Genomic DNA, 16,137 nt, shown 5'->3' with positions numbered 1-16,137 from the left:
ACAAAACGAATGTGGGGTTGGTTGTAATAAGGTAGGCCACCCACGAGCTGCACTTAATTCTGCGAGTACAATGTATGCACCTTTCTCAGAATTATTAGAGGTATATGCCAGGAAAAAAGAACAGTTGCTTTATAAGTAATGTTTTACGATAATTGAATTATGACTATCAGGGCAGACCAAGCATGGTTTAGCACCAAATATTCACAAATATTTATTTTTTGTCATTTTTTCCCCCTCCATATTACAGGTAATGTTTACAGAAGATGATGTTAAATTCTACCTGGCTGAGTTAGCCTTGGCATTGGACCACCTTCATCATCTGGGCATCATATACAGAGATCTCAAACCAGAAAAGTAAGTATCACAGTTTGATCTCATACTTCTTTTCAACCATTTTTTTACCCATTTTATAGGCCAAATGAGTGCTGAAACTTTGCTCTCATTGATATGGGATTTGATGTTTTATTAATGTTTTCATATTGCAGACAAAAATATCTAGACCGTATTCTACAGTTTTATATATATATTTATATATAGCCTAGGAATAATTTGTTTTATGTAGTTTCTGGGTTTTATTAATGAAATTAATGATCCTTTGAATAATTTTCAAATAAAATTAAGGATTGGGCCATCGTATTGGTAATTTATGCAATGCCATCAAAATGGATTTGTAACCCATTAATTGAAATGGTTTTGAAACATTTGTGGATCAAAAGAAAGTATCCTTAAAATTGAAAATAGATGTTTAGAATGGGTCGTTTAGTGAAAAATAAAAGCATAATTTCTCACAGAGAAAAGTAAAATTAACCAAGAAGAACATGGTACTAACAGTGTAACCTTTGACCTTTCAGTATTCTGTTGGATGCATCAGGACACATCAAACTCACAGATTTTGGCCTTAGTAAAGAATCAGTGGAAGACACCAAGACCTACTCATTTTGTGGTACAGTAGAGTACATGGCACCTGAAGTAGTGAATAGAAGAGGACACACCACGGCAGCTGACTGGTGGTCATTTGGAGTACTGATGGTGAGGCTATTACAACACCTGTTTTCCATAGTCTATTTACCAAATGTTATACTGATATATTTTTATTTTTTTAGTAGTGTTTATTGATAAGCTGCACAATAAAGCCACATAAAAAATATTAATTTGGTTCACGCCAACCTCCCGCCACACTTTCTGGGATCACTTCATATGTTGTTATTCCATTATCATATTCAATTTAAGTTTAGATAATGTTAATACTGATAAACAAGTTGCTTTGAAGTGTTTTTGTGGCACACTAAGGGGTCTAACCCTCAAAATCTCAAAACTAAGGGGCCGTATCGTTTTCCTCGAAGATGCTGAAAACTGATACCAATATAAATTTTATGTGAAAACTGCTGTTTCAATGTCAATTTTGCTAAAAAATAATATAAAAAAAGCACCTCCCTCCCTCCTCACTTTTCAAAAATCGTGGGGACGTGAAATGAATGTTTAAATTTTATGTGGCCTAATCTGAAATTTGAGCTTGTGGATCTGAATGGTTCAAAAGTGGTCACAACTGTATAATGGGTAAAGTTTTAGTGTCGGGGTGTGTTCAGTTCAGTTCAGTTCAGGTCAGTTTATGTGTATGTGTATGTGGTGCATAATTGGTAAATGCCTTCAACCAAGAAGGAGGACATTGGCCGGAATACTTGTCATACATTAGTGGACACCCAGCACCAGTTGTCAAATATTTGATGTACTCAACCAGCACTAGTATATTTGATAAACAAGTCACACTTTTACTTGCCATCAGAGGCACTTGAAATGTGTGGGCATTGAATGATAGCATGTGCAAACATATAAATCATAGCACTATATCTTCTTTGAGGACTTTATTGGGAATCATCAGCCATTCCACATTCCTAGAATGCAAGTCATATGATTAATTTAGATGCAAAATGTGATATACGGCACGTGCTGCCTTGTGTTCCTTTTATCAATATTGTTATTGATAGTGTTGTTTTATACCTTAGGCAATAACAAAAAAAAACCCCGGTTTTACGGGCGGACAGACTTTTCAAGTGGGGTTGGTCAGTCAGGATTTTTTTTTTCTAGAGATTAACATGACCCTAAAACATCACTACAAACTTGAAAAATGTGGCAAAATTTGATGATTTTTTTTTCCAAACATTTTTAATAAATTTTGTCCCCCAAAACAGCTGAAGCCATTAGGCCCCCAACAGTCAATTTTGAGTTTCCCGTCACATAATTTCTGAGAACAAGTGAGGTAACTTTTTCATTATTCATTATTGGTCTGCCTTTCATTATATGACCAACACGCATGTAAAATGTATTGTTATTTGCTGCTCACTCACTTGAAGATGGATGTTTAGCCCAAATGAGATTCAAAAGTATATTACAAAGAGTCTGCAAGGTTGACAGCAAAATGAATGTTTTAATTTTGATTTTTCCACAAAAAATAAAGGGATATTCATAATTTTTTTGCAAATATAACCAGTTTTCATTGGTATTTTTTGGAAAATGACAATAATGAATTCAAGTGAGGGTCAGAAAATGAAGTGAGGGCGGGTGATGGGAAACTCAAAATCAACTTTCCTTGGCCTTATAATAAAGGTATCTCTTCATATACACAAGGCAGCCATTGGATTTATGAAATTTTGTCTTATTCTCATATGCTGCCTGATCAAGCAAATGATTTGATGTCAAGAAAATTGATTATTAAGGGTAGACAAAACAAGTATGCCGCTTTTGTTGATTTCTGTTGCTAATACAACACTATATAATATATTCTCATCTCAAAAAGAAACAATGACATTTTATAATTTCTAGAAAAGGAATAATTATTTACACCATCTCACACACATTGCACTCTGGCACTGTATAATGCACTTTCAGTGAGACAGTTAAAGAAGTGAAACTTGATAATGTATTACTAGTGAAATCGGTCTTCATATTTCATTTATAACAAGCATCTCACCCACTTATGTGTAAGTTAAGAGCAAATGGGAGTGTATGAAAACAATTCTTGAGTGCATGGGTCTTTGTTATTGGAAACCACAAATTGACCAAATCGAAAATGAGGAGATAAAACAGAAGACATTTTGACCATTTTTGATGGACTTGGTGTTTATTGTCAACTTGCAAACGTGTCGAAACTCTTACATATTTGCAACGGTCTTCTCGAAAGTGATCTAAAGTGTTACAATTATTTTTAAAGAGGCATTTATTTTGAGGTCATTTAAGGCATTATTTATCTGTCAGTAACTACCTTCTCACTGAAGTGATGTTGAAGAAGTGAATAATTACTATTTTTTCCAGTCAAAAAATATGATGTAACACAAATTTTGACAGGATTATTTTTGTTACTCACAATATGTCCCCAGTTTCATTTCATTTTCAAAAAGAAAAGATTATTTGCACTTTATTTCTGCAAATTATTTTTTGTTGCTGTTGAGGAAATTGCTGTCTCATATTATTTCATCTCATTTTATTCTTCCATTGAATATGTACTTTCTTTTGTTACATTTACATGTGAATTCGCTGTAGAAATGACGTAATTAATCGGATTAACTACCATAGCAATAGAAGAATGCAATTTTGAATATATCACCCTGCACTACAACATTCATGCGGTACCTATGACTTGAACCATAGATGTCAAAGAAAGGCTGATCACTTGCACCTGTAAGATTAAGTATCTTTGAAAAGAGCGGTATTGGATTCAATCTATGTTTGCTGATGTACACAGGTGATTAGTGCAATTTGCTTGTAGTGCAGGGCGATCTACTCAAAAATTGTATTCCTCTATTGCTGTGGTAGTTAGTCTGATTATTACGTCACTTCCACGGCGAATTGATAACGAAAATAATATCCAAACATGCATCTTTTATCAATGAGTATATTCTTTTTTACATTATATGTATTTATAAAAAAAAAAAAGCAAACAATGACCTTTAATATCTTCTCTTTTTGTTTCAGTTTGAGATGTTGACAGGTGCATTACCATTCCAAGGACAACACAGAAAAGAAACAATGGCCATGATTCTCAAGTAAGTATACTACACACTATGGACCACAATAGCCTCATCCCAATGGCATAGTTCAATAACCTCAATTAAACAATCAGAGTGCAAAATGACCTCATGTTGTAGAGAATGAGTTTTTGTAGTCAAATTTTCAAAGGTCATTCAATGAATGTACAAATGTATGGGGGTTAAAGAACTGAGCCCGGATAGATGAGCATGTTGTGGATCCTAGTGATACACGTCACAAAAATAACGTTAATAAGATACGTAATTGAATTAAACACTTATTGAACGTTTATTCAAAACAGGGACATAAAACAACACTATTAATCGCAGTAGCAGACAGTGTATTGCATTGATTGGTAATGTAATCAATGCACATTGATTGTTTAGATACTTTTATGGAAATTATATGTTTTTGCTTAAAGAAACAAAGATTTCCAAGGGGATTTAACCTTGAAGAAATTCAAGATGCTTAACAATACTGCAAATTGACTTGCATTTATGTAATGTCTTAACATGGAACTTGGCCTTCACTTTAAATTTGTCGCATACAGTAAAAAGAATTTTCTTGTTGAACGGTTGTAAAAATATATTTTAAATTTGAATTTTTTACATTTACTCAAGCTTAAAATACTGTATAAGTGGTAATTTTCGCGAGGGTTTTATTTTCGCAGATTTCGCGATTAGAGCTCCAACCGCGAAAATAACACCTCGCGAATGTATGCAATAATGTATTACAAGTATAGGGAAGGACTGTGCAATCGCGAAAATAACTTTCGCGAAAATGTGTCTCTCACTCCAAATCGTGAAAATAACTGTACGCGAAAATTACCACTTATAAAATAGCCATGTCCAATGGCTTGACTGTCATTAGCTTAGCAACAAAGTACTTAACCAGGCATACTCAAATCACATCCTGTGCGGACAAACAGTGATATTGTTTCCATTGCAGTTACATAGAATGAAATTATTCATTAGGGCAGAGACAGTTGTCAAAGTGGTAGTGTGTACAATTAGGAAATGCAGAATACTTTGTTAGTGTAAAAAATGCAAACTTTTTATGATATCATACAGGAGGACAATTTTCATGAAAGATGCAAATATTTATGAAGTGTTAAGAAAATAGGCGCAGAGTGGATTTTGGACAGAATACATGAGCCTTGCTCAGGTCGCAGGACAACAACTGTGCACTCCACACAACAAAACAGCAACAAAACCGCATTTATGTAGCGCCTTTCGAAACATCTCAAACTGCTTTGCAGAATAATACTAAAAAGTATAATTAAACTGAACATATTAATATTACAACATAAATCATATTTTACAACTACAAGGTATATTCTAAAATACTACTTAAAAGGCAATATACAGGGTGTCCCAAAAACGTTGGCCTGACGAATGTGGCAATATTTTAAAATGTGTTTCAAACATTTTTCTTATCGTGTACACACTACACAGAGCCACATCCTTCAGTTATCCGTCGTAAAAAAGCAAGAGCTCACTCGACAAAACAATTCCAAAGATATTATCTCAAATGTAAAAATGGTTTGAGGATAAATTCCGCAATTCTGGATACACCTTAGTATTAAACCATGTAATGAACCTAATCAGTATTTAGATTTAATTAGAGACATGCTTCTGTTTCTTTTCCTTATTCAGAGCCAAACTTGGCATGCCTCAATTCCTGAGTGCAGAAGCCCAGAGTTTACTGAGACAACTGTTTAAGAGGAATCCACAGAACAGACTAGGTGCCGGGCCAAACGGAGTAGAAGACATCAAGAAACATGAATTCTTTGCCACCATTGACTGGGATGTAAGTCTATATTGTAGGGTGTCAATTTGACAATGGACAAATCTAAATATTTTGTGATATTTTGAAATGCAATTTGGGTTAACATGGAATTCATTTGTACAGGAAACTTGTTTCCCCAAATTCTTAAAATCTGGGTCAGTCAAGCTCGTAGAACAGGTTTTTTTTTTTTGGTCGTCTAAGAGATCCATATTCCTGTTTGCAATCTTGAGATTTCACCAGGGTTCAAAATATAAGGGTGATGTATGTGATTACCCACATCTAATCAAATAATACTTTGAAATATTTGTTTTCAATGGCAAAAAGTATACGCAAGGGTTAATATGGTTAGAATTTCTTCTAAATACTTGGTTAGTATTTCTTCTAAATAGTCACTTGTAATGAAAAAAGCTTTTAATTTCACTCATCAATCAGTAGCATATATCAACTGCTCAGTGCAAGAACTGGGTAAGTGCAATAGCTGCCCTGTGAACATTGCAATTTACACACAGTATATTGTACTCATCAACACATGACAGCTACACATGGCAGCTATTGCACTTACCCACTTCTGGCATTGAGCAGTCAATATATTTTGCTGGAAAACCACAAACCAGTTAGTGATTATAATGATTTAAATTCTGATTTTCTTTCTTTTGTAAATTTTTCAGAAACTGACAAAACGAGAACTTGAGCCACCTTTTAAACCAGCAGTAGCAAGTGCCGGTGACACACATTACTTTGATTCAGAGTTCACATCGAGAACACCAAGAGGTAAGCATATACAACATCAAGAATTCACAGAAAATAATGTTGGCTTATCCAATTCCTACCTCCTCAGTTTTAACCCTGTCGACTGCAGACGACAAGTTCAACATTTTCTTTAAAAATTGAAAATAATTTCAGAATTGTAAATTTTTGTTACCATATTTGGAATCGGCATGCAAAATGCATTAGAATGAGTACAAAATAGCCCAGTATTGGTTCAGTGGTTCTTGAGATAGTTTTTGATATCTTTTGAAAATATCTCGGACTTTTTATTTTGAAACCTATGGCCGGCATGCGAATCATTCAAATGGCAACAATTTATTTAGCTGTCCCCAACTGTACAAAAGAATATGGACTGTTAATTTTTGAAATTTAAGGGAACTGACCAAATTCAAACAGTGGGTGGTCCAATTTGATTATTGCGAACAAGCGCTTTTGATACATCCTCTCAGGAAGAGTGATTTATTTTATCACTAAGATAATCAATTCATAGCTTGCTTATCAAGAGCTCCAGTTTATTTTGAAAAGCAATAAATTGATCAAACATTGAATTAAGTGTCAATTGGAAGCTATGAAGTAGGATCGTTTTTGAGAAGCCATTTTAAACCAGGAAACAGGAAAAGTAAAGATTTCTAAAATGGGAAACTGGAGGTGTTTTTTGGATTATTAATAGCAGTGAGTGGTTGCTTTGGTGTCATTAGAAAAACAAAGTAACTCGTGCCGGAATATTCCGTTTGATAGAAAGGTTGAAAGGAAGTAATTTGCAGATAGTTTATTTTATCAAGCAGGTCACATACAAGTGAAATATTAAGTTGCTATAAATTAATTTCACACAGATTAGAAGTAACCAGTATCAGGATATTCCAGTTGAAATCCATACACTCCCTATGGAAGACATGATCTTGATCTTGCACATAGGGGGTGTAGATTTCAAATGGAGTCACCCACTTGGGTAATCCAAATTGTGGAATATGTAAGCCTGTCATGAATATCATCCGTAGGGGGTGTACAGATTCAACTGGATCTGGAATAGCCCATTTTTGCGTAGGTTTTATTATTAATTTTTGAGGGGCTCATTTACTTGGATGTAGTAGTTCTGTTGTACCAAAGGATGAGATTAGCAATACTTGTGTTGATTTTGTTCCCCATTTCCGGCAATGGTACAGGTGTAGTCTCCTTTAAATTTTTCCCAAACCACAAGTGTGCTTGGAATCTAGTATAATTTTGTATATCAGTAGCATGATAATTATACACAGCCAGCCAGCCACCCACCCACCCGAAAAGGTGGGTGACTTGTGGTAATATGTAATGAGTGTAACAGCTGCACTTAAACAAAGTTTGTATATTAAGGCCTGGAATCTCAATTGACACAGTCTAAGTAACAGCTATTATTACCTAAACATACTTTGTACATTAAGGCATGGAAACTCAATTAACACCTAAGTATATTATCATCAATTAATGACATGGTACACACCACAGCAGCATAGTTATATGAATAGTTGACATCTCAGGTTTGTCAAAAGAAAATTTCTCTATAAGGTAACTCCAGAACAAACATGCTATCCCCTTGTTGAGCCTGTAATATTCCAGTTGAAATCCATACATACTGTGATTGTGAATGACATACCCTTAATCTCCCACACAAGGGATGTAAATTTCAAATGAAGTCACCCATTCAGGTAACACCATTTGAAATTCATACACTCCCTGTGTGGATGCTTAAACATGACTTCTATAGGGGGTATATGGATTTCAACTGGAATAGCCCAGTGGATATTGATGATGTTTGACTCACTTGTATCCTCCTCATCTTTTGATATAGATTCACCAGTAATGCCTCCAAGTGCGAGTGCACACAAGCTGTTCCGTGGCTTCAGCTTTGTAGACCCTACCCTGATAGAAGATATGGAGAAACAAACTGCTGCGGCCGCTGCTGCTGCTAATAGTATCACAAATGCAACCAAAGAAAAGAAGGGCATGGTAAGAAATGTTCTTGGATTTTCAGAATTAAAAAAAATAAACATGATGGAGTTGAACAATATCAGTTTTAAGGCCGATGTATACTCCACATCACAGCCGCGATGAAATTAGAGCCAGATTTTTACAAAGATCTCCACATAGAAGATTCTCAGCGCGCGATGGATATTTCGCAATATCGCTGTGCTGTATGCTTATGATTGGCTGTCAGGATATCAAGGTTGGGTTATCGGTGATCTCCGAAATGCATTTGCTATCATGCTGTAGGGCTTACAGGTATACGTTCCTAGCAATAGCCATGATAGCGATACATCTCATGGATTATATTTCAATTTCAAGGAAAGAAGCATCAGAGCATCGAGCGATCCTGTGATAATGGAATATATGATGGCCTTAAAACAGCTTACTGTGGTAGCAGTTTTACAGTTAAATGTGAAAAATATTGATCAAACTGAACACTGTAAGCGATTTCTGAATTATTCAATCTTGCAGCAAAATTTTATCCTGTCTCTATTTGTTCAGATATGATGATAGCAGTAGTCCCTCTGCTATTCCCTCTTGTAACCCCCGCTCCCATTTGTTTGTATGTTTTCTGTAAGATATTATGTTAACATGTTTGATTTCTTATCCTATTTCAGAAACTAGTCCCACATGCAAGAATAACATCAATACATGATGAATATGACCTCAAAGAGGTAAGCAGAAATATTGGTAAACAATTATTCATATGATATACAACTTAAAGGCAGGTGTAAAAATACAAGCTTATTCCTCCTCTATAGAACAGATGTATACTATCAATTAATATTTTTACAATATTTGCCAAAATCGTTATTGTCTTGTAATTATTTTGTCTGCAGGATATAGGCATGGGATCGTACTCAATATGCAAGCGTTGCGTGCACAAACAGAATGGCAACGACTATGCTGTAAAGATTATAGAGAAAGGCCACAAAGACCTGTCAGAAGAGATTGAGATCCTACTCAGATACGGGCAGCATCCAAATATAGTCACGTTACGAGATGTAAGTAAACCATCATACACCTTGTCCATTCTACCACCTAATTGCGGTCACTGATTCATTTGAAACTTGGAGGATGATAAAGCATGATGAGTTTTGGTGCTGTATAGTTTTGTGTTGTCCGTCTCTAAGAACCATATTGATTGGTTACAAAGTAGCCTATATCACATATTGAGCCAATCAGAGATATGTTAAGAATGGCTTGTAGGCCTAAAAGGGGTTAAGCTTAACGAGGGCTAAGAGATTTAAAAGCTCTATTTTGATTGGTTACACAGATTATTATATCATGTGATTAACCAATCACAGGTGCTCAACTAAAGGCAGTAGTACCCACAGGGTTAAAATAATCTAAATGAACTTATATGCGTATATTTGGTAAAAGTATTATTGTAGGTTTTCAAATTAGAATTGGTAATAATATATTAAGTAGTCTCGTAAGTTATCAAAACTACTTTCATTTTTGTTGATCTTTGTCCTTTCAATTCCGTTTCCTTCTTTTCATGCCTGTTTCAGAAAGATTTATGATTATTATCAAGTTTGATTGATCAAGTTAACTATATTAAGTGTAAACCTGAATTAATCAAATTTGCAACCAGGTTATTGTATGAAACAGGCCCAGGATTCTAAAGCCCTTTTCTTTGAGTATATATTCTCACCAGAACCTAAGCGTGTTTCCTCATGTGGCTACCAGATAAACACACCAAGTAACCAACCAAGAGATGAAACACTCACATCATAATAATATTCACCATTATAATGCATGTTTTTACTTCAATTGTGACAGGTATTTGACGATGGTCATAAGGTATACATGGTCATGGAGTTAATGAAGGGAGGAGAGCTGCTAGACAAGATTCTGGGACAGAAATCACTGTCAGAAAAAGAAGCGTGTGAAATCATGCAGGTCGTCTCCAGCACTGTACATTACTTACACAAAAACAAGGTCAGTTGATTGGAGTTTTATAGGGCTATTCAGTTGGAATTCATACACCCCTTATGGCAAGGGCATACCAGGAAAAAGTACTAACGTGACTCTCTTGAGGCAGCGAAATGGACTGTGTGATTCAATTGACGTTTTGATGTTGGCAACAAAATTATATCTGAATTAACTTTGGCAAACATCAAGAAGTTACGAGAAGTTAGACTGCTAGCAAAATCCAACTAATATCAAGACATTGATATAGGTTCATAAATGCAGTATTATCTCTAATTGAGACATTGCTGTCTGTAATAGAAAAAACAATATCATTGCCAAAAATACTATAGTTGCAAGATAAATAATTCTATCCCTTGATTGTTCACTTTAGGTGGTACATAGAGACTTAAAACCCAGCAACATTTTGTATGCAGACTCCAATGGTTCACCCAGCGCAATACGGATAGCAGATTTTGGTTTTCCAAGCAGATGAGAGCAGAGAATGGCCTATTGATGACACCTTGTTACACAGCCAATTTTGTGGCACCAGAGGTAGGAGAATTATGTGACTCTTTTCAAGTTTACAAATAAATGTTGTCAAGTGGATATGTGGTAATGCAACTTGATATATTGTGTAGTGCTGAAGTCGAAATTCTTAATAATCAACTTTCATCATGATTAAAAGGTTATTTGATGCTCACAGCTAATAATTAGGCTCAGCTTTCAACTCACTAATTCTGGGATATCTCAACACAAATCTGCCATGTTGGGGTGCTACTGAGAAAACACTTTCAAGCCATAAATAACACTCAAAGGTTTTAAATGACTCAAAAGAGAATTGTAGTCAAATTGGCTCAATTAGAAAGGCACTGGGCTGTGGTGGTTTGCTTGAGGGGCAGTGCATGTTGTTTTGCAGAATGTTGAAATTTAAGCTGGCTTGGTAATTCTGCTGGATGCAGATCTTGGTGCAATTAATCTCAGTTTGTGATTATGAGACTCGCAATGAGTGAACCATTATGACTATCTAAGATTCTCATGTTTTCATCTGAAGATCTGTGTGGTTCAGTGAAATCATAATATGATGAGTATAGATTGTGAGAGCTATGGTCCTGACCATTCTAAGTGTATCTCTCTCTCTCTCTCTCTCTTGATTTGTGCAAGCTTTTGTCTTAGTTCAAATTTTTGATATAAATACTAATGTAGTTTTCTTGTCTGATTTTTCACCAATGCAGGTACTGAAGAAACAAGGCTATGATGCAGCCTGCGATGTATGGAGTCTTGGTGTGTTATTATATACAATGCTGGCAGGGTAAGTTAAACCAAACAGCTTACTGTATAAGTGGTCATTTTCGCGAGGGTTTTATTTTTGTGAATTTCACAATTAGAGCTCCAACCGCGAAAATAACACCTCACGAATATATACAATAATGTATTTACAAGTATAGGGGAGGAATGGGCAATTGCGAAAATAACATTCATGAAAATGTGTCTCTCACTAAAAATGGCAAAAATAACTACGCGAAAATTACCACATATACAGTATTTAGGATCCATGTATGGAAAGCCTAATGGGTGTCTAAAGATGTTACAAGTTAAGTCCCTGAGGCTATTGTAACGTTAGTGATATATAGACTTACAATGATTTAGAGCTTGGGCTCAAACTTTGATGTTGTGAACTGCCGACACATAGGGCAAGCCAGGCTAAAAAGCTTATATAGGGACACTATTATCTTTTGCAAAATTCCTTTGCCGTTTTTATTTTGGCGCAGTTTTATGGCGTAAACATGAAGTTGGGTTCTGAGTGGCTAGTTGAAACACGTCATCAACACATCAGCATCTCATTCACCTATCAATCGTGTGAATTTATGCACGCGTACGAGGTAGGATAAAAACTGCGAAGGATCTTTACAAAAGGCTGTAACCTTATATAATTTGAAAATTAAACAACATTTTATTTTGTCCATCAAGTATTATATTGGATGTTTTATTGTTCTTGTTTGCAGGAGTACACCATTTGCACACGGTCCTGATGATACAGCACAAGATATACTGGGTAGGATTGGTGAGGGCAAATTCGCTATGGAAGGAGGCAACTGGAGTACTATATCAACTATGGCCAAGGTACATTTGTTTGTTTGTTTGTTTGCTTAAATGGTTGTTCCATGCCGAGACACGCTGGTCCTGATGGCACCAGACTCAAATAAAATGCTCAAGCCAGCCTAAAAATCTTATATAAGCATGTTGACCTATAAAGAAAGAAAAGAGAAATGGATTTGAAGATAAAGTTCAAGGACAAGGAGGCCACTGCCAACAAATCATTGTTGGGCCATGGGAAAGGAAATTCCTAATCCAAAGTCAATCTGTACACTAACTAGTTACAGAAAATGTAAGGGTGATGTGAAGGAGGTATTGGGCTATTCCAGTTGAAATCCAAGTGCCCCCTGTAAAAGATGTGACCCTAATCCTTCATAATACTAGCATGATGCTGGAGTAGAATGAAAGATTGAAATCTATTGGTATTAGGGTCAAATGATGTTCGTCACATTCCTTGCGGAAGGTATCAGAACTGCATATATATTTTTTATGTGCGCTGATTAAAGATTAAAATTTGTTCATTATATCAACCCAGAGAATTAAGTATAATAATTTCATAACATTCTGTTTCTTTCTTGTGTTTCATATAGGAGCTAGTAAGATGGATGCTGCAACCCAACCCATTTAAGAGACCAACCACAGCTCAGGTGCTAGCACACACCTGGTTTGAGAACAGAAAGAACCTGCCAGAAAACAAACTTAGTACAGAAAACCCATTGACAGTAAAGGTGAGTCAGAACGATCTTAACTTTTTTGTACTTTTTTCTTTATTTTTGTTTTAAATGGACTAGGTATAGTTCTCAACACAGGGTTCCCACGGTCCTTGAATTTGAAAACATATTTTCAAGGTCTTGAAAGTCCTGGAAATTTGCACACGGTGCTTGAAAGTCCTTGAAAATTGGAATTTTACCTAAAGTACAATTTTGACAAAATTTGGGGAGTGGAGAGGAGCTGTCACTTTTGTTAATATGTGTCGCATGAAGAGCCGCATCATGATTTTTGTGTTGTGGTGAGTCCTTGAAAATCGTGCTTTTGGACCTTGAAAGTCCTTGAAAAGTCCTTGAATTTTATAGGCTTCAAGGTGCAGGAACCCTGTCAACAAGATCCTTTTGCACATGCCCAAACTTGCCGATGCAGGCACCTTGTTTATCACTTAATGCCTGGATCATGCAGTGCTTTGAGTTATGTTTAGCAGTAAGGTGCCAATAACTCATAACTAGTGATGACATACTTATCCAATCAGGACTCCACTTTCGAATTTATGCGATGGGGGCACATGATTAAGTCGGCAAAACTACAAAAGAATGCCGATCAAATGTATAGCTATTTGTGTATGCTCTATATTTCTGGAACTAGTGTTTTAGTGTGTAGTAATTGTGATAAATTAACAAACTTAAAAAACCAACCAAAAATAATCAGTAAGTTATCATACCTTTCATTTTTGTTCTACAGGGTGCAGTAAAGGCAACCTTCTCCGCCCTGGCAAGAAATCCCAACCAAGACCCTCTAAGACCAGTAACGGCATCATTCCTGGCACAACGAAGGAAACAAAAACAACTGAGCAGTTCGTCATCAGGCAGCGCATCAGGCGGAACAACTCTGTGAGCAGTAGGCCATTGTAAACTGACATTTATATCTAGTCAATGAGTAGAAGGCTATGAAATGGGTAGGGGGTTGGGGAAAGACAGGGTTGTGTAAAGGAGTAATTCAACTGACAGAACATTAGGGTATAGAGCTAGCTTATACTCTTGGCTTACCAGTGCTTGGAATCCATCCGGTCTGTGTCAGCGCCAGTTGTGATCAGTGCTGTAAATGTTGACTCAGTGAAAGGCTGACCATTACGATGCCACATGCTATACCTCCAGCATGCTGTGTGTGATGTGGGTATTACACAATGCACTCAAGATGAGATGCCTGATGTAGTTACACATTGAAGGTGGGAAACAAAGCATGGTCGATATCTTCCTGTGGAACAGCATGCACTAGGATGCACAACATGCTCAACTACCAGGGCACAGTTCTTTAACCCCAATACATTTGTATATTCATTGAATAACCTTTGAAAATTTGGGTGCAAAAACTCATACTCTGCAACTTGAGGTCAAATTTTGCACTATGATGGTTTAATTGAGGTTATTGAACTATGCCATTGGGATGAGGCCATTGTGGTCCATAGTGATGACAGGTGCCAGATACAGGTCAGTGGAAGCTCAGAATAACATGCCTGACTATACTCATGTGGCTTTGAAGTTAATGTGCTATGTTGACATCATGATTTGGTCACATTATTATTTGAGCACATTTTGCTGTGCAGAACATTGCACTAAGTAATGTTTAACACTGGCACCGATTCACAACTGGACATAGCGCCAGTCAGGGTGCAGTGATCGCTCATGGCTTACATTCACAGGGCCAGATTTGGGACATGATTACAAAAGTATTTGAGAAGAAATATGCAAATATAGCTGTATATGTTAAAAGTCATAAAAAGTGCATTCCAAAAGGTTTAACTACTTACTATCTGTAGGTGAAAAAGAAATGTTGGCAATAACAAAATAATGAAAAGTAGTATAAGAAAATACCAGGTGCTCATAAGTATGCCTAGACCAAAATGAAGAGAATGGTATAAAAGAAAGAGTGAGTTTTTTTTCACAAAATGTCCATTTTGGGTTGTTATATCTTGTAAGAAGTGAATGGAGGGTGTATGAGCTTCAATCCTAATTTCTTCCCAGCTGACTCATACTACTCAGAGTGGCATTCCTATGCCAGCGGAATATCTGTAACTTGAGTTATCTGAAGTATTTGTTCGTAGTAGATACCTCAAAATAATTTCCCCCTGTTTATATTGGGTGCGAGAACCTATATGCATTGTAAGAGTTGTGTTGAAATTGGTCTTTGAAATTAAAGAATAGTTTGATTATTGATTATTAAATTCACTGGCTAATTGCCGAATAATATCCTGACATTGAAAGTGAGATAAATATTGCAATCTCCTTTAAGTAAAATGTCATTTTAATGCGGCCGATACACATGCAACTTTATTGGGTAATATCAAAGACCCTTGATACAAAACCGACCATAGTACACTGTACATGCGTTTATTAATAGCGCAGATGGTAGATGTTGTATCTAGGATTTTTGAAATTGCCCTATAAAATTGTGAACTTGTATCAGCCACATAAATGTAATAAACCATACAAAATGCAACTTGCATAACAGGATTATCAAAAACCCTTAAAAAATTATAACAATTGATATAGTTTTATGAATATTTTATTTTGTTACGAAGAAATAAAAGACGAGAGTGATTTATGTATAATGAAATGGAAATTATGATCAAATAATTTAAATGAATGAGTAAATAAGTAGTATAGTGATCGTTTATGATTTGGGTAAAGAATTTACAATTTTGTACAAAAATTAGAAATTATTAACCATACTAATTCAGGGTTACTGATTTGGGCATCATAAACACATTTTTAATATATTTTTGTTTGTGAGTTTGGGAGCAAACAATTGATTTTGGAAACAGTTCTGTCTCAACAGAAC

The 16,137-nt window shown here is 35.7% G+C and overlaps 1 protein-coding gene across 1 annotated transcript in view; it reads left to right on the top strand.

The window, feature by feature from the left end:
• LOC140156912 (ribosomal protein S6 kinase 2 beta-like) overlaps positions 1-15,064 on the top strand; it is an 80,850-nt gene extending 65,786 nt beyond the window's left edge. Inside the window, 15 exon segments of the mRNA XM_072179954.1 lie at positions 248-354; positions 852-1,029; positions 3,970-4,040; positions 5,679-5,832; positions 6,480-6,582; positions 8,402-8,559; positions 9,195-9,251; positions 9,417-9,581; positions 10,363-10,521; positions 10,886-10,973; positions 10,976-11,046; positions 11,727-11,803; positions 12,498-12,615; positions 13,179-13,316; positions 14,041-15,064. Of these exon segments, the coding sequence (XP_072036055.1) occupies positions 248-354; positions 852-1,029; positions 3,970-4,040; positions 5,679-5,832; positions 6,480-6,582; positions 8,402-8,559; positions 9,195-9,251; positions 9,417-9,581; positions 10,363-10,521; positions 10,886-10,973; positions 10,976-11,046; positions 11,727-11,803; positions 12,498-12,615; positions 13,179-13,316; positions 14,041-14,193 (1,797 nt within the window). The 3' untranslated portion in view covers positions 14,194-15,064.
• The last annotated feature ends 1,073 nt before the right edge of the window (positions 15,065-16,137 follow it).

The sequence above is a fragment of the Amphiura filiformis genome, chromosome 7 (assembly GCF_039555335.1).
Source record: "Amphiura filiformis chromosome 7, Afil_fr2py, whole genome shotgun sequence".
Classification (NCBI taxonomy): domain Eukaryota; kingdom Metazoa; phylum Echinodermata; class Ophiuroidea; order Amphilepidida; family Amphiuridae; genus Amphiura; species Amphiura filiformis.
The sequence above is the reverse complement of the archived record's forward strand: the minus strand, read 5'-3'. Positions and strand labels throughout refer to the sequence as shown.